The sequence below is a fragment of the Xenopus tropicalis genome, chromosome 2 (genome assembly GCF_000004195.4).
Source record: "Xenopus tropicalis strain Nigerian chromosome 2, UCB_Xtro_10.0, whole genome shotgun sequence".
Taxonomy (NCBI): domain Eukaryota; kingdom Metazoa; phylum Chordata; class Amphibia; order Anura; family Pipidae; genus Xenopus; species Xenopus tropicalis.
The window spans coordinates 9,107,927-9,131,956 of record NC_030678.2 but is presented as its reverse complement, the minus strand read 5'-3'; the positions used below and the strand labels follow the sequence as shown (position 1 = coordinate 9,131,956).

Here is a 24,030-nt window from a genome sequence, read left to right as displayed (position 1 = left end):
AAGCACAGCCTCTACTGATGAGCGAATCTGTCCCATTTAGCTTCGCTGAAAAATGTGCAAATCTTTAAAAGGATTCCCGAAACGTCAAAAAATGTGCGTAACACAGAAAACTGTTGTGCATGTCAAAAATACATTTTTGTTGACATGGGTGACCATTTTTTGTTTCACAACAAATTTTTCCTCGACAAGTTTTTGTGGCTGTTTCACCAAAAAAAAAAACCCACCAATGGTGAAACGCAGATATTCGGTGCAAATCCATGCCTGGCAAAATATTTTGCTCATCACTAGCGATCGCATCAAAAAGACACGGTCACATAGAAAAGGGTGCAGACGTGTAAAAAAAAGTTGAACAGTACCCGTGTTAAGCAAATATTTAGCCATTTTGCTAATTTTTTAGTGAAGCAAAACGGGACAGATTCGCTCATCACTAGATGATGAAAGTGCCGCACTATTGCCCCCAACAAACAATCCCACCTTCCTTTTACAGTATGTTCGTAATAATGTATCTACTGATCCTGTTTGACTATAAATTTATAGTGATAGGCAAAATGTTTCACCAGGCATGGATTCATGGCGAATTTCCGTGTTTCGCCATTGGCGGATTGTTTCGCGAAACGGATGAAAAAATTTGCCGCGCATCCAAAAATTGTTGTAGGCATTAAAAGAATAGTCGCACGTCAAAATAAATAGTCGCGGGCGTCAAAATAAATAGTCGCAGTGATAAAATAAATAGTTGCGCGTCAAAAAATAGTCGTGGGCGTCAAAATAAATAATCGCGTGTCAAAATAAATAGTGGCAGCGATAAAATAAATAGTTGTGCGTCAAAAAAATAGTTGTGGGCGTCAAAATAAATAGTCGCGCGTCAAAATAAATAGTCGTGCATTGAAATAAATAGTCCTGGCATCAAAATAAATAGTCGCACATCAAAATAAATAGTCGCGGGGGTCAAAAAATAGTCGCAGCGTCAAAATAAATAGTTGCGGCGTCAAAAGAATAGTCGCAGCGTCAAAATAAATAGTTGCGTGTCAAAAAAATAGTCGTGGGTGTCAAAATAAATACTCGTGTGTCAAAAAAATAGTCGTGGGCGTCAAAATAAATAGTCGTGTGTCAAAAAAATAGTCGTGGGTGTCAAAATAAATAGTCGCGCGTCAAAAAAATAGTCGTGGGTGTCAAAATAAATAGTCGCACGTCAAAAGAATAGTCGTGGGTGTCAAAATAAATAGTCGTGGCATCAAAATAAATAGTCGTGCATTGAAATAAATAGTCGCGGCGTCAAAATAAATAGTCGTGCATTGAAATAAATAGTCGCGGCGTCAAAATAAATAGTCGTGCATTGAAATAAATAGTCGCGGCGTCAAAATAAATAGTCGTGCATTGAAATAAATAGTCGCGGCGTCAAAATAAATAGTCGTGCATTGAAATAAATAGTCGCGGCGTCAAAATAAATAGTCGTGCATTGAAATAAATAGTCAAGGCATCAAAATAAATAGTCGTGCATTGAAATAAATAGTCATGGCATCAAAATAAATAGTCGTGCATTGAAATAAATAGTCACGGCATCAAAATAAATAGTCGTGCATTGAAATAAATAGTCACGGCGTCAAAATAAATAGTCGTGCATTGAAATAAATAGTCACGGCGTCAAAATAAATAGTCGTGCATTGAAATAAATAGTCGCGGCGTCAAAATAAATAGTCGTGCATTGAAATAAATAGTCGCGGCGTCAAAATAAATAGTCGTGCATTGAAATAAATAGTCGCGGCGTCAAAATAAATAGTCGTGCATTGAAATAAATAGTCGCGGCGTCAAAATAAATAGTCGTGCATTGAAATAAATAGTCAAGGCATCAAAATAAATAGTCGTGCATTGAAATAAATAGTCATGGCATCAAAATAAATAGTCGTGCATTGAAATAAATAGTCACGGCATCAAAATAAATAGTCGTGCATTGAAATAAATAGTCACGGCGTCAAAATAAATAGTCGTGCATTGAAATAAATAGTCACGGCGTCAAAATAAATAGTCGTGCATTGAAATAAATAGTCACGGCATCAAAATAAATAGTCGTGCATTGAAATAAATAGTCACGGCATCAAAATAAATAGTCGTGCATTGAAATAAATAGTCACGGCGTCAAAATAAATAGTCGTGCATTGAAATAAATAGTCACGGCGTCAAAATAAATAGTCGTGCATTGAAATAAATAGTCGCGGCGTCAAAATAAATAGTTGTGCATTGAAATAAATAGTCGCGGCGTCAAAATAAATAGTCGTGCATTGAAATAAATAGTCATGGCATCAAAATAAATAGTTGTGCATTGAAATAAATAGTCGCGGCATCAAAATAAATAGTCGTGCATTGAAATAAATAGTCATGGCATCAAAATAAATAGTCGTGCATTGAAATAAATAGTCGCGGCATCAAAATAAATAGTCGTGCATTGAAATAAATAGTCATGGCATCAAAATAAATAGTCGTGCATTGAAATAAATAGTCATGGCATCAAAATAAATAGTCGTGCATTGAAATAAATAGTCATGGCATCAAAATAAATAGTCGTGCATTGAAATAAATAGTCATGGCATCAAAATAAATAGTCGTGCATTGAAATAAATAGTCATGGCATCAAAATAAATAGTCGTGCATTGAAATAAATAGTCGCGGCATCAAAATAAATAGTCGTGCATTGAAATAAATAGTCGCGGCATCAAAATAAATAGTCGTGCATTGAAATAAATAGTCAAGGCATCAAAATAAATAGTCGTGCATTGAAATAAATAGTCATGGCATCAAAATAAATAGTCGTGCATTGAAATAAATAGTCGCGGCATCAAAATAAATAGTCGTGCATTGAAATAAATAGTCACCGCATCAAAATAAATAGTCGTGCATTGAAATAAATAGTCACGGCATCAAAATAAATAGTCGTGCATTGAAATAAATAGTCGCGGCATCAAAATAAATAGTCGTGCATTGAAATAAATAGTTTTTATATCTCATACAGGTCACTGCATTTAAATAGAAAACATTATACATAGAATGTTCAAAGATGCAAATGGCTCCAATACTATCATAAATCCTGCATGGTTCTCATACACAGCAAAAGATGGTGAAACATATTGTCGGGGCCTCTTCAATTTGTCTTAATGGGCTTTGTATAAAAAACACGAGAATATTAAGAACGTCCTTTCTACTAATCTGATTGGCTGCTCTTGGGTCTGATGGAAGGACCTGCTGATAAATAAAGCATCAGATAGTTTATTGCCTTGTCGCCTTATATGTTTGCACTGTTATCATATCCCCCAGTCAGTCTTTCCTCATAACCTAAATCTTTATACCCTTTACCAGCTTAGTTGCCCCTCTCTGGACCCTCTCTAACTCAGTAATGTCCCGTTTGAGCACTGGAGACCAAAACTGAACAGCATATTCTAGATGGGGCCTTACCAGCGCTCTGTAAAGGGGAAGAATAACCCCCTCCTCCCGTGAATCTATACCCCATTTAATACAGCTCAAACCCCTGTTTGCCCTTGCAGCTGCTGCCTGGCATTGCTTGCTACAGCCAAGTTTATTATCTACAAGGACTCCAAGCTCCTTCTCCATTATGGATTTGCCTAGTGCAGTCCCATTAAGGGTATAAGTGGCTGCATATATTTACATTATAGAGGCATAACCTTACATTTACTAGCATTGAATCTCAGTTGACACTTAGCTGCCCAGATTTCAAGTTTGTCAAGATCTTTCTGCATGACGCACGCATCCACCTACACTCGCTCACCTTACTAACCAATAAAAACTGAGTGACGATATCATTTGTTGGAATGATAATGGCCACAGCTTTATTTATAAATACAAACAGTTCAAATTGAATACAAACTTATAACATGTTTAAATATAACAATACGTCAATGTAACAAGTGCAAACATTACCGAACTGAAATACTGACCCCGAGCCCCTTGCCAGCCGGCCCTTCTACAACCACCTTGAGCCGTGCTATCCTCCAGCCACCCAATCCCTAGCTCGGAGGATAACCGCCGCCACTCCGGGACCTATCTGGTCCCCTTTCCCAATTAGCCACATTCAGTACCTATCCAGCGCTTTATAGCGCACCATTTGTATTCCGTCCGCCAATGGTCACCCACCTTAGGGGTTAAACCATCCACTATACCTGATCTGGCATACCAGAACAAGCTTTCCTCCCCGGCAGACCAACAAGGACCCGCCAAAGCTGTGACAAGTACCATGACGCGTCCTTTTCCTACTACTCCCCCTGTCTCTTACACTAGCTAAGTAACCCGTGTACCCCTGACCCTCCAAGGCCACATGTGTGATGTATAGAATCAATGCCGTACCCAATAGAACCAACCCCCAACTAAGGGAGGGTAGGTGGGGATCTTTCCTCTGCTGTTATCTCCCAAAATGGTGGACAGCCAGCCCTCACTGCCTCTCCTATATACCCTTCTCCTCCCACCTTTTTCTCCCTCCCCTTTTAGCTTAACTGGCCTATCCCCACGCTAGTGATGCTGAGCTGGGTCATGCAGCCCCTCCTCCAAACCTGCTGCTCCTGGGCTCACAAGGATGCCACATACTAGATGGAATTTATCGGTCTATATAGATTTGTAGCATCTGCAAACACTGTTACATTACCTAGAATGCCCTCCCCTAAGTCATTAATAAACAAGTTAAATAAAAGAGTAAGTAAAGACCCAATATAAAGCCCTGTGGGACCTCACTAGGAGCAGAGGATGTATCATTGGCATTCGCACACTGCATGATCCTGTAGCCAGTTTCCTATCCATGTACAAACAAAATGACTAATACCAACAGGCCTTAGTGTATAAAGCAGTCATTTTATAGGATATAAATCAAAATCTTTGCTAAAATCCACTGCTACCCTACTATCTTACTAACTTCACCATAAAAAGCAACCCCATTTGTCTGCCATGACCTGCCCTTCATAAAGCCATGCTGCTCATAATGCCATTCTCCACTACATAATCTTGAACAATAGTGATAGTAGGTGAAAGAATTCGGCGGCATGGATTCGCAACGAATTTCCACATTTCGCTTTTGGCGGATTATTTCACAAAATGGGTGACAAAATTTGTCACATAAGAATTCACCGCATTTTCCCCATTTTGTGGCTTTTTCACCATTTTGTGAATTTTTCAGCGAAGCAAAACAGGACAGATTCACTCATCACTAATTGAAGATAAAGCCAGGGTCGGACTGGGGGGTGCAGGGCCCACCGGGGCTGCTGCCTCAACAGGCCCCTGCAACCCCCAAGGGGCCCCTGGTGCTGCCTCCACCACCCCCCACTGCCTCCCACCCCCACAGGGGCCCCCACCACCCATCCATCCCCCTCCCCAGAGTGCACATCACCTTCAGTGCATCATGGGAGGAAGACTGCTGGCTTGGAACAGCCCCTGGCAAGGGTCGGGTCTGGGCTGCTGGGGCCCACAGGGTGTTTTTCCCGGTGCCCCGGCAGCCCAATCTGACCCTGGATAAATCACTAGAAACTATTAACATATAAAAACTGTGATGGAACATAGAAATTTCCATTCCCATAAAGTACATTTTAATTGGGTAATCAAATTTTAGATAAGATAGATGTGCATATGTTCAATATTAAAGTGTCTGCAAATAGATCAAGGTTTGCAGATTTTACCAATTTTTTTTCAATACTAGGGGGCACATTTACTAACCCACGAACGGGCCGAATGCGTCCAATTGCGTTTTTTTTGTAATGATCGGTATTTTGCAATTTTTCGGAAAATTGTCGCGACTTATTCGTTGCCATTCCGAATGTTGCGCAAAATCTGGCGATTTTTTCGTAGCGTTAAAACTTGCGCGAAAAGTCGCGCCTTTTTCGTAGCCATTCCGACAGTTGCGCAAAATGTTGCGATTTTTTCGTAGCGTTGAAACTTGCGCGAAAAGTCACGCTTTTAAGTTTTAACGCTACGAAAAAAATCGCCAGATTTTGCGCAACTTTCGGAATGGCTACGAAAAAGTCGCGTTTTTCGCGCAAGTCGTAATGGCTACGAAAAACTCGCATTTTTTCGTGCAAATCGTATTGGTAACAAAAAAGTCGCGACAATTTCCGAAAAGTCGTAAAGGCTCCGAAAAAATCGCAAAAAAAATACGAAAAAGTCGCAAAATGTTCGTTTTCCAATCGGAATTTTTCCAATTCGGATTCGTGGGTTAGTAAATGTGCCCCTATGACTTGACCACTAATTAAAATATTACTTTAAAAAAACATTACTATTATTTAACCATAACTTATGTAAACATTATTACTATTACCTTCTGCTGGTGCTGGTGCAGGCGCCCCACCTAAAAATTAAAATCAGGTAATGTATTTCTTGATTGAAGAAATGTAGAATTTTCCAAAACCTTAAATAGTCAGGATTTATTAAAGTAAAGAAAAAAAAAAGGGAAAAATCCCTAGAAAACCTATGGCAAGTGATGACAAGGACTTTTTTTTTTAATGCGATCACAGAATTTTTTGATGCGCTCGATTTGACGCGCAACAAAAAAATAACTTCCTTATGACTAATTTTTCCGCTGCAAATTTTCATGGAAGTTTCGCAAAACAATTCGCCAATGGCAAAATACAGAAATTCGCTGCAAATCCATGCCTGGCCAAAAAAATCCACTCAAATCTAACGAGTTTCTATAAAAGTGAACAGGAATTGTCTTTAACAACTTTTCTCAATTTTAGATTTTATCGAAAATCAATGGAACAATGTTTTTTCTTAAATAAATTAGTGCTCAAGGGGGAAGAAAGCAAATTATAGCAATTTTCACAAAAAGAAAATCAAAACTGAAAATTGGCTCATAATACCAATGTCTACATGAAATAAAAAGTTAACAAGCTTTAACTTCCACTTTAACAAAACGAATCTCCTCTTTTTAAAGAAAATTAAGCTTTTACCTGCAATGCATTATTTTCCCCAGTGTAACTAAATTTTCGCAGAAGTTTTGCGAAACAATTCACCAATGGCAAAATGCGGAAATTCTCTGCAAATCCATGCCTGGTGAAAAAGTTCACTCATCACTCATCAGCGAATCTGTCCCATTTCGCTTCGCCAAAAAAATTGTGAATCTTTCAAAAGATTTGTGAAACGGCAAAACATTCACGAAACGGCGAAAATGCTGCGCAACAATTCTTTTGAAGTGTGACTATTCTTTTTATGCCCGCGACTATTCTTGCGACTATTCTTTTGATGTGCGACTGTTGTTGCAACAATTTTTGGACGTGGCGATTTTTTCTGCAGCAAATTTTTTCATTTGTTTCGCGAAGCAATCCACCAATGGCGAAACGCGTAAATTTGCTGTGAATCCATGCCTGCCGAAACATTTCGCCTATCACAACTCGTCACTAGATGCCAGTATGTTTTTGGAAATCTTACTGTAGCAACTTGGGGTAATGTGTATTTTAGAATACTGTTCAGAAAATGTTTTAAATAGTCAGGAAACATATTGAGCTGCTTAGAACTTTTTAGGATCAGGATTTAGGAAATTTGACAAATCAGCCCCAAAGACAAAGATGGATTTACACCGCCCGGTAAAGGCTCCTAACGAATAACTCCTTGTTTTAGTGATGTAACCCCCATAGATGGACACTAAAATACATAACTGGAGTCTAAATAACATTTTCATTTCCAATTTCATAATAAAATGAAGGATATAATAGCGTTGTAAATACTGCCACTAGTGATGGGCGAAATGTTTCGCCAGGCATGGATTTGCGGCGAATTTCCGCATTTTGCCATTGGCGGATTGTTTTGCAAAACATATAAAAAAATTTGGCACGGCAAAATTTTCCACGCGTCCAAAAATTGTCGCAAGAATAGTCGCAGGCGTCAAAAGAATAGTCGCGCGGGCAAAATTGTTGCAAGAATAGTCGCAGGCGTCAAAAGAATAGTCGCGCATAAAAAGAATAGTCGCGGACGACAATTTTTTTTTCCACGCAACATTTTTACCGTTTCGCAACCTTTTGAAAGATTTGCTTATTTATTGGTGAAACGGGACAAATTCGCTCATCACTAACTGCCACCCTTTCGGATAGTCACATTAAGGGGAAGTAAACCATAGGTAATATGACCTGAGAATGGTGTGACTCCTGATTTTGCAATATCTGTTTTCAATACCCATATTATCACCTTTGTTATTTCCGTAATGTTATAATTTCCTTTTCTCCTCTCTTTCCTTTACCTTTTTTTGTCTTCTATTTCTCTTCATATAATTAAAACTCAATAAAAAGGTAATTAAAAAAGACATTAATAATTAAAAGATTATAATTAAAAAAGACATTAATAAGAAACCACATTACCTTCTGCTGGTGCAGGAGCTCCACCTAAAATAATATTCAGATAATAGAGATAATATATGGATTCATGATTAAAATCTCGTTAGTCATTACAATTCAATAAAAAAATGATAAAAAGGCCGTTAATCTAAATGGTTCCATGTACAGCAACTTATAATGTAATATTCACATATTTACATTTTAAAAAAATTTGAGAAGATACCATCTGCTGGTGCAGAAAAAAACATAAAACAAGATAGGGCCGATTCACTAAAGTGCATTAAAACATGTGTTAGTTATAGCGTACGTAAAAATTTTTTATTGCGTCTAATTTTTCGCATCTTAATGCATGATTCACTAAAAGCATACTTGCACTAATTTAGACGTGATGCTGTTTGCGTTATTTAAGTCGCGAAGACTATTTTCGTGCGGTATTTGACGGAATGCGCGCTAATTAATGCATCGCGCACAAATAGTCGCCGCGTGCGAAAAAACGCACACCATATTAGCCATACACGCCATTACTTTCGTAAAACGACTGTTCTGAAAATGCCCATTTCCCTGCAAACTGGCGGCTGCATCACTCTGGGGCCAACACAGACTGAATAAATCCCACTGCAAAGTCCATATTGTGTTGCCAAAAGCTCATTAACTGTACTTTTCTATAATTACCAACTGCCCCAAGAAGGGGTTAATTTTCGCACAGACTAATGCGATATTTAGCACGTCTAAGTGTTTGTGAATCATGCGTTAGTGTTATTTCTGGGCACAAATTAACGCATTACGGTAGCGCGAAATTTAACGCACGCGATAATACTTTAGCGAATCGCACGGTTTTTTTTGCCTCAATTTTAAAAGCTTGCGATATGTGTTATCGCACTTTAGTGAATCAACCCTGATGTGTTTGGATCTCGCATGAATCTTATTTTAATCGATATCGATTAAGACCAACTCAAAAATTATTCTGTTTTCTCTGACGCAACCTGGAAGTTTCTTCATAAAATATTTCTTAATTGTGTAATTAAGATATGAAAAAATGCATGTGACTATCTCTAATATTTATATTTTCTCACAATAGGGGTAGGTACCAGTGGGCACTCACCTTCTGCTGGTGCTGGAGCCGCACCTAAAATGAGAAACAGAAAATGAATTCATTGACAGATATTCAGACAGCAAATACCACTATATTTTAAAAGTTTTATCAGATTGTATCAAAAAATACAGTCAAGGCTTCCAGATTTTAGTAATTTCTTAAAAATTACAACTTTACCTTTCATTAAGATACTACTTTAATATTACTTGAGTTTCCCTGTTTTATTCATTTTGTCTAAATGAAAGAACATCACACTCAATTTTAGCACTGATGTTACTTCAGATCAAGACTTCTAAATGAAAAATTTCTGTTTGGCAAAGTGGAAAAAAAAATGAGAATATTTCCCTACCAGGTGATATGCTATATCAGTGCTGTCTAACTTCTGTAGTACCAGGGGCTGGAATTTTTCTGGTGGAGGGCTGATAATGGAAGTCCACTTTGACCACATCCTTTTTTTAAACCACACCCATTTCAAAGCATTATAACAAGAAGTTTTACGACCATACCCACATTAATTGTGGTAGCACACAAAAAAAAACAAATGTTGCTCACTGCAGGGTTGTCCCCCATCACTCAAGAAGTTTAAGTCAAAATAAGCCATGCCCTTAACTCCATATGTTTCCTCCTACCCTGTGGATAGCACATCAACCCCCAGAGCATAATTACACACCTTAGGGACCCCCTAACAACATTTTCCAAATGCTAATAAACTACCCCCAAAAAACTCCACCCGGTTTACCTCCCATAGGCAGCATAGGGCAAGCAGAGTATGGCACACAAAGCAAGGTAGGGCAGGCAGAGTATGGCACACACAGGCAGAGTATGGCACACACAGGCAGCATAGGGCAGGCAGAGTATGGCACACATAGGCAGCATAGGACAGGCAGAGTATGTCACACACAAGCAGCATAGGGCAGGCAGAGTATGGCACACACAGCAAGGTAGGGCAGGCAGAGTATGGCACACACAGGCAGCATAGGGCAGGCAGAGTATGGCACACACAGGCAGCATAGGGCAGGCAGAGTATGGCACACACAGGTAGCATAGGGCAGGCAGAGTATGGCAGACATAGCAAGGTAGGGCAGGCAGAATAGGGCACACACAGGCACTTAACATCCCTCTGACTGGACCAGAAACATTATGGCTGATTATAAATAAGCAAAACCAGCATCACTAATAACAATCTATATGTGGTAAAATAGTAATACTGCTACATACCCTTAGGAATAGGCAACATACTGTTACAAAATAGTGCAAATAATGTGTATTTCCAAACAGAGATCTGATCACACCAGAGAATAATACTGTATGAATGCAACCGTCTGAGAGCTGTACATAGATGTACTTAGATTTTACCTTCTGCTGGTGCAGGGGCCCCACCTAAAAATAAAAAATCAGTCAATGTATTAAATCCGTACAAAGTATTTGTAGGAATAATGAACTACTCTTATTTTAATTCAGAGCCTAATTACATAAATATACTTGAGAGGAAAATTTTGCTCCATTAAATTTAATATTGATTGTTCAATGAATTTACAAAAAAAAATGAAAAATGAAAGCTGCTAACTAATTTCAGAAATGTTGTGTACTCAAAACATGACAAAATCTTGTAGCAAAGATAATATATTTAGTGATGAGTAGAGATGTAGCGAACTGTTCGCCGGAGAACTAATTCTCACGAAAATCGGGTGTTCGTAAGTTCGCGAACTTTTAGCGAAGTTCGCAACTTTGGGTTCACCTTAGCTGGAGCCATATTTTGACCTCTCACCCCAGAGCCAGCAGATACATGGCAGCCAATAAGGCAGCTCTCCCTCCTGGACCACCCCCGGACCACTCCCTTCCATATATAAACCGAAGCCCAGCAGCCATTTTACATTCTGCCTGTGTGTGCTTAATGAGTTAGCATAGGGAGAGAGCTGTGCAGGGGTTTGAGGGACAGTTTAGGTAGCTTTGCTGGCTAGTAATCTACTTTCTACTGCTCTGTATGTAGCTGCTGGGGACAGCTGTCCTGCTGATCTCATCTGCTGTAACCCAATAGTCCTTGTAAGGACTGCTTTTATTTTCTGATTACTGTTACTCTTCTTTTCATTGTGTACTGCAGCTCCGTCTGTGTGTGTTGGAGACAGGTGTGCTGCTCATAGTAGTGCACTAAGCACCAACCACACATTCACATCATTTTTTTTTTATTTGTGTTTTTTTACTTTGCTACTGTAATTTATAGAGCCGAGTGCTATTAGTCTAGCTGTGTTGGGGACTGGTGTGCTGCTCCTAGTAGTTCACCCCCAGCACCAACCAGAGATCACTTTTTTTTTATTATTTATTTATTTATTTTTTAAATTTAAGTTACTGTTCTTTAACGTGTCCAGTGCTGTTTGCTGTTATTCATAGTAGTGCACCAAACACGTTACACATAGTAGTGACATTGCATTGCAATAAAATCACCTGAGCGATGTTTTTCCACCAGCAATAATATATTCCGTATCCACTACTGCGGCGTTTTGTCTTTGCGTGTGAACCGGCTGTAACCTTTACACGACTTGATTGGCATGTAGACGCCGGACGTTTTAAAGCAGTTTATTACACAAGTTTAGAAATGTAGTGTGATTTCTGCCCTTTACAGCACAAAACGCAAAGCTGTGTCAACAACGTATTTTTCAGAGAAGTTTTTGCCCTTGATCCCCCTCCTGCATGCCCCTGTCCAGGTTGTGGCACCCTTTAAACAACTTTAAAATTATTTTTCTGGCCAGAAATGACTTTTCTAGGTTTTAAAGTTCGCCTTCCCATTGAAGTCTATGGGGTCCGCAAAGTTCGCAAAAGTTCGCACTTTTTGGCGGAAGTTCGCAAACGGGTTCGCAAACTTTTTTTGTGAGGTTCGCTACATCCCTAGTGATGAGCTAATTTTTTCTCCAGGCATGAATTTGCAGCGAATTTCTTCATTTCGCCATTTTGTTTTGTGAAACCTCAGGGAAAAATTTGCCGCAGAAAAATTTGTCGCACGTCAAAAAAAATTGTGTCAAAATGGGAGTGGCCGTAACAAAATAGGAGCAGTCTTGTGCATCAAACGCGTTTCGCAGATTTTTCCCTGGAGTTTCAACAGATTCACTCATCACTTAATATATTTACATCAGTTCTTTTCTCACCTAACCATAGCATAATATAATTTTTAGTCCCTTTTTGGTACTAGACCCCCAAAATAGCTGCCATTCTATAAATGAGAAAATAAGCCCATGAGTTCTTGACTGTTCTTAAGAAGATAATGAAACATGAGCATACCTTCTGCTGGAGCTGGTGCCCCACCTTAAATCATAAGAAGACATATCTTAGACTTAATAGAAAATTTGTATGAACTTGACCTTATTATTGTCAAAAAATGTAAATATCTGCATGGTTCTAAAGGTGGCCATACACGGGCCAATTGTAGCTGCCGATATCGGTCCCTTGGACTGATATCAGCCCATATAGGGGCAGAAATGACTGCCATACCCGACTGACATCTGGCCTGAAATTGGCCAGATATTGATCGGGCAGGTAAAAAAGATTTAGTCGGATTGGGGACCGAATCGGCTAGTTGATGCGGTCCCTGAACCGACTGTGCCATTGCTGCCATTAGAATTTGATTGTTTTCCCGATATTACCCACCCGTAGGTGGGGATATCGGGAGGAGATCCGCTCACTTGGCAACCTCGCCAAGCGAGCGGATCTTAACGTGTATGGGAACCTTAAGTATTCATCTTTATAGTAACTAAAAAAAAAGCTTTAAAAGGGATGTTTTTTGTCATTGGCTTTACATAGTATTATTTTTTGAGATTCTTGATTTATAAAAATTGCGACGTGTAGATCTCCATTTTGGTTTTGAAACTGTTATGTCATTGCAAAGGTCCCATTATTCCTAATAACTAATCAAAGGTTTGCAAAAAAATTATCAAATCAATCCCAAGTTGAGGTGCATGTGTTTTTTTTACTGAATTTGTGTGAAAAAGATGTTTCTTTCAGGGATTTCAGTGTATAGTGACTCAGGGTAGAATGTATTTGGGGATACTGTTTGGAAAATTCTTCAGACAGTCAGGCTGGGAATCTTTCAGGTTTACCCATTTTTATTTGATGATCAGCCCCAAATGCTAAATTGGATTTATTCCCCCAGTAAAGATTCCAAGCAAATAACAACCAGTACTAATTGTGTAACCCTGCTTAAAACCATACACATAATAACTGGATCAAAAAATAACAATTATTACTATTTTTAAAATTATACAGATTTCTAATTGATGCAATATAACTCTAAGTACTCCCAGCTAGTGATGAGCTAATTTTTTCACCAGGCATGGATTCACAGCGAATTTCCGCATTTCGCCATGGGCGAGTTGTTTTGCAAAACTTCCATGAAAATTTGCAGCGGGAAAATTCGTTGCAAATTTTTTCTTGTTGCGCATCAAAATGGGTCGCATCTATTTGGGTGCAGGTGGGTCAAACAGGGCGTGGTCACGTCAAAAAAGGGCGTGGTCGTGTCAAAATTGGGCACGGTTGCGTCAAAAAAGTGCAGTTGACAAAAAAAAAAACGTGGCCGACAGAAAATAGACGCGGAAGACAAAAAAGATGCGGGCGACAAAAAAAATCGTGTGACAAATGCGTTTCACAATTTTTTCGCCGTTTCGCTTTGCCATAAAATTAGCAAAAATTTGTCATTGGGACAGATTCGCTCATCACTACTCCCAGCCCTTTCACTGCCTTTTTGAAAATTATAAGATGTCATGTTACCTTCTGCTGGCGCAGGAGCCCCACCTAAAATAATAAGCACATAAATATTACTTATGGATAAATTAAAATCTTAACTTAGTAATTACATGTGATAAACATCTAAACATTTAAATTTTTTACTTTAACTGGAAATCATTTCTAATGGACAAAAAGGGACTTCAGATCTACTATATGAAAAAACTTCCCAGATGTTTGACCGCTTTATTGAAAAAAACAAGATGCCCTGTTACCTTCTGCTGGTGCAGGAGCCCCACCTAAAATATTAAGCAGGCAGTAAAGATAAGTCTTTGAAAGGATTATAATTATATGTCTGCTACTACATTTGATTAAAAAAAACATAACCAAAATGACACGATAAGATTACAACAAAAAATGGTTCCATGCTCAGCTACTTGGATTGTTTACTCAAGTCAACCAATCAGCACCTAAACAGGATCTCAGGGATATCAGTTCTGAGGTCCCTATAACGTTGTTGCCCCACAGATACCTCATCAAACATCAAATCATAGGAATCCTGCATAGACCAACCCCCCCAACCATACCAAGTCAAATCCAAAAGAAACCCTTCGTCCCTGTACCTGCATTGGTTCTGGGCCCTGGCTCCCAATTGCTGACTGGAGCATGTGTACTGGAAGCCAGGCTGGTTACACATGGGGAAAATGATAAAACACAGGCCAATCTTTATAACATAGATATTTTGCATCTCTTTTTAACCAATGTGGTTGAATATTTCCAAACTATAATAGAAAGTGGAACTTTCTGCATTCTTAAATAATAATTGGGGCCTAGGGAAAATGTCCTTTTATAATATTAATGTAAATACTAGTGATGAGTGAATTTTTTGCCAGGCATGGATTTGCATTGAATTTTTACATTTCGCCATTGGTGAATTGTTTTGCAAACTTCAGTGAAAATTTGCTGGGGAAAAATTAATTGCACGGAAATCTTTTTGTTGCGCGTCAAATCGGGCGCAGTTGCGTCAAAAAAAGGCGCGGTCACGTCAAAAAGTGCGGGCGACAAAAAGATATATGCGGGCGACAAAAAAATAGCTGTGGGAGACATAAAAGACATGCGTTGCAAAAAAAATTGCACAACAAATGCATTTTGCATATTTTTCGGCGTTTTGCGAATTTTCTTGCCTTTTTCGGGAATTTTATGGCGAAGCCAAACGGGATAGATTCGCTCATCAGTAGTAAATACCAGTAATATTTAAATTATTTACAAATAGGGCTAGGTGTCAGTGGAGATAATCTTATCCAGAGTAACAGGTCTCCTGTTGTAAAAAAACAAAAACATTTTTATAGTTATCTAATAAATTGAGTACTTACCTTCTGCCGGTGCCGGTGCTGTGCCTACAATGATAAACAGAAAATGTATTCATTTAAAATAAAAAGTCAAATAGAGATTGTCTATAAAATTCAGTAAAAAAAAATCCTATCTTGATTTGTTGCAATTATATTTTAGAAATATTCAAGAAAATTTGCTACTTTTGGAATATACTTAAGATCTTAAGATATGCTGAGTACTCTAAAGCATAAACTAAATCCATACACACGTATATATGTATATAATATATTTAATTTTTGGTCCCCCAAAATAGCAATATTGTCCTTTTCAAAAAATATTTGGTTACTGATAAATAGTGATGAGCAAATCTGTCTGAAAAATGTGCGAATCTTTGAAAAGATTTACGAAACGGCAAAAATCTGTAAAACAGCAGAAAAACCAACCCATGTGCGACATTTTTTTTACACTCATAATTTTTTACTCAGATGCCAATTTTTTTTCATGCGCCAAATTTTACCACAGAGAATTTTGTCACCTGTTTTGTTAAAATAATACGTAAATACATGCCTGCCAAATTCTTTCGCCCATCATTACTGATAAAGATAACAGAGATGCAATTCTAGAACTAGAACATAGGCCCAGAAGTTCTGCACTTCTACACTCACCCTCTGCTGGTGCTGGTGCCGGTGCCGGTGCAGCACCTAAAATAATAAACAGAAAATGTATTCACTTAAAATTGTTTGATTGGTGAAAAAACAATTATCAAAATACAGTCAAGGCTTGCAGATAGTGATGAACGAATCTGTCTCATTTGACTTCACTGAAAAATTTGCGAATAAACGTCGAAAAATTTGCAAAACGTCGAAAATGTAGCGTGTCAAAAAAATGTCGCCCGCGACTATTCTTTTGACGTGCGATTATTTTTTCAACGTGTGACTATTCTTTTACCACCCACAACTATTTATTTTGATGCGAGACTATTCTTTTGCCACCCACAACTATTTATTTTGACGCGAGACTATTCTTTTGATGCCAGCAACAATGTTTTCATCTGTTTCGCGAAACAATCCGCCAATGGCAAAACGCCGAAATTCACAGCGAATCCATGCCTGGTGAAACATTTTGCCCATCACTACTTGCAGATCTTACTGAACTACTGTATATATTCACCACTGGCTAAGATACCACTTTAATGTTACATTTTATTCTGTCTGTATATTGTATAGTAAATTTCATGCTCAGATTCAGCACTGATATTTCAACACCAGCACAGATCTTACATCATTTCCTATGAAAGGATAAAATGTTTGGGAAAATGACACAAGAAATCACAATAAAGGTATTAATACCATCTAATTGATGGGAGCATATTACCATATAATTTTGTTATAGGACCAAAGTGTAAATTATGTTCTTATAAACAGTGTGTGCTGATGCAAACATAGTGCATATCATTTGTAGCATTTACCCCAACCACACTGCCTCTTTCATACATCCGCCCATCAGTCAGTCCACTGACTTCCACACCACTTGTTTACTTACAGATGCAGCCAAGTTGTGTTATGTCTTCTCCAGTTAACACAAGGGAAAATAAATACCAAAATTTGCCACCAGGTGGCACATGATCTATCGTGTTTTCTATTGTGTTTTGTTGGCTCTCTAGCACCATTTAGAAGTAGGATTTAACACTCAAAAATGGTGTCTGGACATAGTGAGACAAAATGTGAATACTTGCTGGCTGCATCTGTATCCACCTTCTTTGAAGTCACCTCAGAGTTACTTGACCTGTATAAAAAAATTTGACCTGGGGTCTTGTGTAGTTGGGGGCACATTATCCACACTATACATTTCACTACTAATGACTAAAAAATGCTATTCTGATAAAAATGGTGACTGTTTTCAATGACCGAGTTGGGACTGCACACACTGCATTGGACATCAAGTTTAGTAGATAATGGGGGGTCATCTTTAAAGTTTACGCAGAGCATTTTTTAAGCAAATGGTTGTTTGTGCATGTTTTCCCCTAAATCCTTATATTTTGCACTGCTGTGCCCATCTTTTCTTTTTTTTTGTGATGCAGAGTGTGTGCGTATATATTGCAAAATATATTGGAAAAATATTGAAAACAACCAAAATCTGGAAGTGAATGCAGTTGTGGTTTAAAAATGTAAGCAATTTTAATTTTCAATTTTTAAAAAATAATATTTGTAAAAATGAATGAAACAAGAATATTTCTGTTGCTATCGAGCTTTTTACCATAAAATGGCCCAAAAATGCTGGATATTGAAAACAAACACAATGCAGTTGAATTACAATTTTTTTTTTCAATGCAATTCAGAACATGCTCATACCTTCTGCTGGTGCTGGTGCAGCACCTAAAATTATAGACAGAACATTATTTCATGATTTCTTTAAATCATAGAGAAAACAATAACAGACCAGGAAGCCAGAGATTCTGGATGGTAGGGGATGGGAGGCTGCTTTAATAATTAGCCATAACTTGTGCAAAACTTTTAAAAACTATAAATTGTCAAAATGTTTGTCTAGACTTTATATTTTCAATTATAAAAACATTTTTCGTGACAGTTCCCCTTTTAAAAAAGTTATCTAATGAATCGGACACTGACCTTCTGCTGGCGCAGCCCCTAAAATGATCACTTTTATACTTAAAATGTAAAGTATTTTTACAATTTCCAAAAATAAATTATTGCCTAAAAATGGCAGTGTCAAAATATGTTTCACATATTAAAAATATTCTATTAAGTACTTACCTTCTGCTGGTGCGGGTGCAGCCCCTAAAGTGATAAACTTTTTGCTTAAAATTTAAATTCTTTTTTATAATTTCCCCCCAAAAATATATTGTCTAAAAAAAATTAGTGTCAAAATTTGTTTTGCATTCACATTTTACCAAAATGTTTAAAAATAAAACATTAACTCTGATTACGATGCAACATAAAAACAGTTATCCAATGAATCAAGCACTTACCTTCTGCTGGCGCTGGTGCCGGTGCAGCCCCTAAAATGATAGGAAGAAATATTTAATGATTTATTTCACATTGAAAGTCATATAGAGAATTCAATAATATCTGCAATATATGTTTTGTCTGATTGTCTAAAAAATTGTTAGAAATGTAATTTTGCCAATCTCAAGCTTCACTACTGATAAAGAAAATGGTTTAATGTTACTTCTACTATAACCTCTTTTACTTACCTTGTGTGTATGTATATATATATATATATATATGGTATCTTGATAAAGGTCTCGGGTGAGGACTGAAATGTCGATCCAAATAAAATGAGTATCTTTTTTTGATATATATATAAAAGGATGTCAGCCTAATGAATTGAGCACTTACCTTCTGCTGGTGCTGGAGCAGCACCTAAAATAGGGACAGGAAATTATTGAATGATTTATTTAAAATGAAAGTCATAAAGACGACTCTATAATATCTTATTTGTACGATTATCTAAAAAATAATCATTTTGGCAATCTACAAATTTACCACTGATTAAGTTTCCCAGTTTAATGTTACTTCTATTTTACCCTTTTTTTAAGCTTAAAATTGAAAGTAATTTAACAATTTCCAACCCCCCCAAAAAACACATGTATCACATTCACATTTTAAAAATATTTGTAAAAACATAACATTAACACTGATTAAGAATCTACCTTAAAAGAAGTTATCTAATGAATCAGACACTGACCTTCTGCTGGTGCTGGCGCAGCCCCTAAAATGATCACTTTTATGCTTAAAATGCAAATTATTTTTACAATTTCCAAAAATAAATAAATTATTGTCTAAAAATAGCAGTGTCAAAATATGTTTCACATTCACATATTACCAATATTCTAATTCTAATAAATGAAGCACTTACCTTCTGCTGTTGCGGGTGCAGCCCCAAAAATGATAAACTTTTTGCTTAAAATTTAAAGTCTCTTTTATAATATCCCCCCCAAAAATATATTGTCTAAAAAAATTAGTGTCAAAATTTGTTTCGCATTCACATTTTACCAAATTTTTTAAAAATACAATATTAACTCTGATTAAGGTGCAACATAAAAACAGTTATCTAATGAATCGAGCACTTACCTTCTGCTGGCGCTGGTGCAGCCCCTAAAATGATAGGAAGAAATATTTAATTATTTATTTCAAATTAAAAGTCATATAGAGAATATATGCAATATCTACAATATCTGTTTTGTCTGATTGTCTAAAAAATTGTCCAAATTAAATGAGTATCTTTTTTTAATATATAAAAAAGAAGATGTCAGCCTAATGAATTGAGCACTTACCTTCTGCTGGTGCTGGTGCTGGAGCAGCACCTAAAATAGCGACAAGAAATTTTTAAATAATTTATTTAAAATTAAAGTCATAAAGACAACTCTATAATATTTGCACAATATAATTTCTCCGATTATCTAAAAAATAATCATTTTTGCAATCTATAAATTTACCACTGATTAAGTTTCCCAGTTTAATGTTACTTCTACTTTACCCTCTTTTACGTATCTTCAAGTTTCAAGTTTATTGTCATATACAAAGAAGAATGAAGCATCATTACTGTAATGAAATTTTTTTGACCCGTGTTCCTCCCAACTTTACATAGACAAAAAAAAAAATACAAATATTAAATATAATAAAAGTGTGCAATAAAGGTAAAAGTATTTACAATAAAAAAAATGCAATGAAATATTTGAAATTGTGCAGTGAGGATTTAAAGTGGCTTTGCTTAAAGTGACACTGCGAAGAGTCCAGTAGTTATGGGGAGTGTGTGTTGGGCAGAATGTCAGCAGTTCAGAAGCCTGATGGCTTGTGGGTAGAAACTGTCTCTGTATCTTGTCTCCGTAGATAAATGTATGTCAGCCTAATGAACTGAGCACTTACCTTCTGCTGGGGCTGGTGCTGGGGCTGGAGCAGCACCTAAAATAGGGACAGGAAATTATTGAATGATTTATTTAAAATGAAAGTCATAAAGACGACTCTATAATATCTCATTTGTACGATTATCTAAAAAAATAATCATTATGGCAATCTACAAATTTACCACTGATTAAGTTTCCCAGTTCAATGTTACTTCTACTTTACCCTATTTTACTTATCTTGTCTCTGCATATAAATGTATGTCAGCCTAATGAACTGAGCACTTACCTTCTGCTGGTGCTGGTGCAGCTCCTAAAATGACAAATTTTAAGCTTAAAATTGAAAGTAATTTTACAATTTCCAACCCCCCCAAAAAACATATGTATCACATTCACATTTTACAAATATTTTTAAAAACATAACATTAACACTGATTAAGAATCTACCTTAAAAAAAGTTATCTAATGAATCAGACACTGACTTTCTGCTGGTGCAGCCCCTAAAATGATCACTTTTATGCTTAAAATGCAAATTATTTTTACAATTTCCAAAAATAAATAAATTATTGTCTAAAAATAGCAGTGTCAAAATATGTTTCACATTCACATATTACCAATATTCTAATTCTAATAAATGAAGCACTTACCTTCTGCTGTTGCGGGTGCAGCCCCAAAAATGATAAACTTTTTGCTTAAAATTTAAAGTCTCTTTTATAATATCCCCCCCAAAAATATATTGTCTAAAAAAATTAGTGTCAAAATTTGTTTCGCATTCACATTTTACCAAATTTTTTAAAAATACAATATTAACTCTGATTAAGGTGCAACATAAAAACAGTTATCTAATGAATCGAGCACTTACCTTCTGCTGGCGCTGGTGCAGCCCCTAAAATGATAGGAAGAAATATTTAATTATTTATTTCAAATTAAAAGTCATATAGAGAATATATGCAATATCTACATTATCTGTTTTGTCTGATTGTCTAAAAAATTGTCCAAATAAAATGAGTATCTTTTTTTAATATATAAAAAAAAGATGTCAGCCTAATGCATTGAGCACTTACCTTCTGCTGGTGCTGGTGCTGGAGCAGCACCTAAAATAGCGACAAGAAATTTTTAAATAATTTATTTAAAATTAAAGTCATAAAGACAACTCTATAATATTTGCACAATATAATTTCTCCGATTATCTAAAAAATAATCATTTTTGCAATCTATAAATTTACCACTGATTAAGTTTCCCAGTTTAATGTTACTTCTACTTTACCCTCTTTTACGTATCTTCAAGTTTCAAGTTTATTGTCATATACAAAGAAGAATGAAGCATCATTACTGTAATGAAATTTTTTTGACCCGTGTTCCTCCCAACTTTACATAGACAAAAAAAAAAATACAAATATTAAATATAATAAAAGTGTGCAATAAAGGTAAAAGTATTTACAATAAAAAAATGCAATGAAATATTTGAAATTGTGCAGTGAGGATTTAAAGTGGCTTTGCTTAAAGTGACACTGCGAAGAGTCCAGTAGTTATGGGGAGTGTGTGTTGGGCAGAATGTCAGCAGTTCAGAAGCCTGATGGCTTGTGGGTAGAAACTGTCTCTGTATCTTGTCTCCGTAGATAAATGTATGTCAGCCTAATGAACTGAGCACTTACCTTCTGCTGGGGCTGGTGCTGGGGCTGGAGCAGCACCTAAAATAGGGACAGGAAATTATTGAATGATTTATTTAAAATTAAAGTCATAAAGACGACTCTGCACTATATTATTGTTATATATATATATATATATATAACAATAATATAGTGCAGAGTCGTCTTTATGACTTTAATTTTAAATAAATCATTCAATAATTTCCTGTCCCTATTTTAGGTGCTGCTCCAGCCCCAGCACCAGCCCCAGCAGAAGGTAAGTGCTCAGTTCATTAGGCTGACATACATTTATCTACGGAGACAAGATACAGAGACAGTTTCTACCCACAAGCCATCAGGCTTCTGAACTGCTGACATTCTGCCCAACACACACTCCCCATAACTACTGGACTCTTCGCAGTGTCACTTTAAGCAAAGCCACTTTAAATCCTCACTGCACAATTTCAAATATTTCATTGCATTTTTTTATTGTAAATACTTTTACCTTTATTGCACACTTTTATTATATTTAATATTTGTATTTTTTTTTTTGTCTATGTAAAGTTGGGAGGAACACGGGTCAAAAAAATTTCATTACAGTAATGATGCTTCATTCTTCTTTGTATATGACAATAAACTTGAAACTTGAAGATACGTAAAAGAGGGTAAAGTAGAAGTAACATTAAACTGGGAAACTTAATCAGTGGTAAATTTATAGATTGCAAAAATGATTATTTTTTAGATAATCGGAGAAATTATATTGTGCAAATATTATAGAGTTGTCTTTATGACTTATATATATATATATTATTGTATATTATACAATCTGCACTATATTATTTGTCTGATTATTTAAAAAATAATCATTTTGGCAATCTACAAATTTACTACTGGTTAAGTTTCCCAGTAAAATATTACTACTACTTTACCCTCTTTGATGTATCTTGTCTCTGTATATAAATGTATGTCAGCCTAATGAACTGAGCAGTTACCTTCTGCGGGTGCTGGTGCAGCTCCTAAAATTATAAACCTTTTGCTTAATATTTAAAGTAATGTTTATTGCTTTACTATTATTTAATGATTTATTCAAATTAATAAGTCATAGAGAAAACAATAGCAGACAAGGGAGCCAGAGATTCTAGAGGGTGGAGAATGGGAGGCTGCTTTAATAATTAGCCATAACTTTGTAATGGTGCAACATTTTTAAAAAACAGAAATTGGCAAAATGTTTGTCAAGATTTTATATTTTCAATATTATAAAAACATTTTTCATGATAGTTCCCCTTTTAAAAACTGATATAATCAATCAGGCACTTCCCCAGGTCAGTCTTCTTGTTAGAAAAAAGGCTACCTGCAATTGAGCAATCCTTTTCCTTCTTCTTGCTTAAACATGCACAGTACAGTGAAAATGTGGCTTTTTCATTCACTGCACATGTGACAGCCCCAGGATTCCAACAATTTTTCTTCACAGTTTGAGTTTCCTTATACTAAAAATATTCAAATTTGAATTATAGTTCAAAAACTTGAATGTCTGGCATTGATTAACTTAAAAATAAACCAAAAAGTTGGATGTAAAATTTTGCCATCTAAAAGCTTGTAAGTTTATATAAAAGTCAATGAGATCTGTCCTAGACAAAGTCAAGCCATGTTTTCAATTTGAGTTGTTTTAGCTTGTAAACTTGAAAATTCAATGTTTCATCCGCAAAAGTTTTCTTTATTAATAAATTAGTGAGCATTCAATGTAAGTTTGATTTAGAAAAACAAACTCCCGAATTCACAAACTCAAAAACTGATAAGGCCATTAAAGAAATTTTTAAAATTTCTAAAAACAGATATTGTGAAAAAATCAGTGTCAAAATATGTTTCACATTTAAATTTCACCAAAATTTTTAAAAACACATCACCACTGATTAAAGGGGATCTGTCATCCAGGCATAAACGCTATATAATAAAAATCCTTTTCAAATTAAACCTTAATTCCTTTTTTTATTAACACATCCATACCCATTATAAAGGCATCTAAAAATCTCAGCTGCCAATTATGTATTCCCTTGCTCCCCTTGTACTAATCCACGAATGGATCGAAAGCGTCCGAAT

General features: G+C 36.3%; 1 protein-coding gene across 1 annotated transcript in view; it reads right to left on the bottom strand.

Annotated features, from left to right (window-relative positions):
* The window catches only part of tff3.6 (trefoil factor 3, gene 6), a 76,353-nt gene that overhangs the window by 7,106 nt on the left and 45,217 nt on the right, over nt 1-24,030 (bottom strand). The window contains exons 44-60 of the mRNA XM_031896524.1: nt 21,961-21,996; nt 21,370-21,399; nt 21,168-21,191; nt 19,150-19,173; nt 18,801-18,824; nt 18,431-18,460; nt 18,216-18,239; nt 17,796-17,819; nt 16,110-16,145; nt 15,486-15,509; nt 14,388-14,411; nt 14,158-14,181; nt 12,676-12,699; nt 10,759-10,782; nt 9,412-9,435; nt 8,334-8,357; nt 6,302-6,331 (exon numbers count right to left, since the gene is read on the bottom strand). Of these exons, the coding sequence (XP_031752384.1) occupies nt 6,302-6,331; nt 8,334-8,357; nt 9,412-9,435; nt 10,759-10,782; nt 12,676-12,699; nt 14,158-14,181; nt 14,388-14,411; nt 15,486-15,509; nt 16,110-16,145; nt 17,796-17,819; nt 18,216-18,239; nt 18,431-18,460; nt 18,801-18,824; nt 19,150-19,173; nt 21,168-21,191; nt 21,370-21,399; nt 21,961-21,996 (450 nt within the window). The remainder of the gene's footprint in view (nt 1-6,301; nt 6,332-8,333; nt 8,358-9,411; nt 9,436-10,758; nt 10,783-12,675; nt 12,700-14,157; nt 14,182-14,387; nt 14,412-15,485; nt 15,510-16,109; nt 16,146-17,795; nt 17,820-18,215; nt 18,240-18,430; nt 18,461-18,800; nt 18,825-19,149; nt 19,174-21,167; nt 21,192-21,369; nt 21,400-21,960; nt 21,997-24,030) is intronic.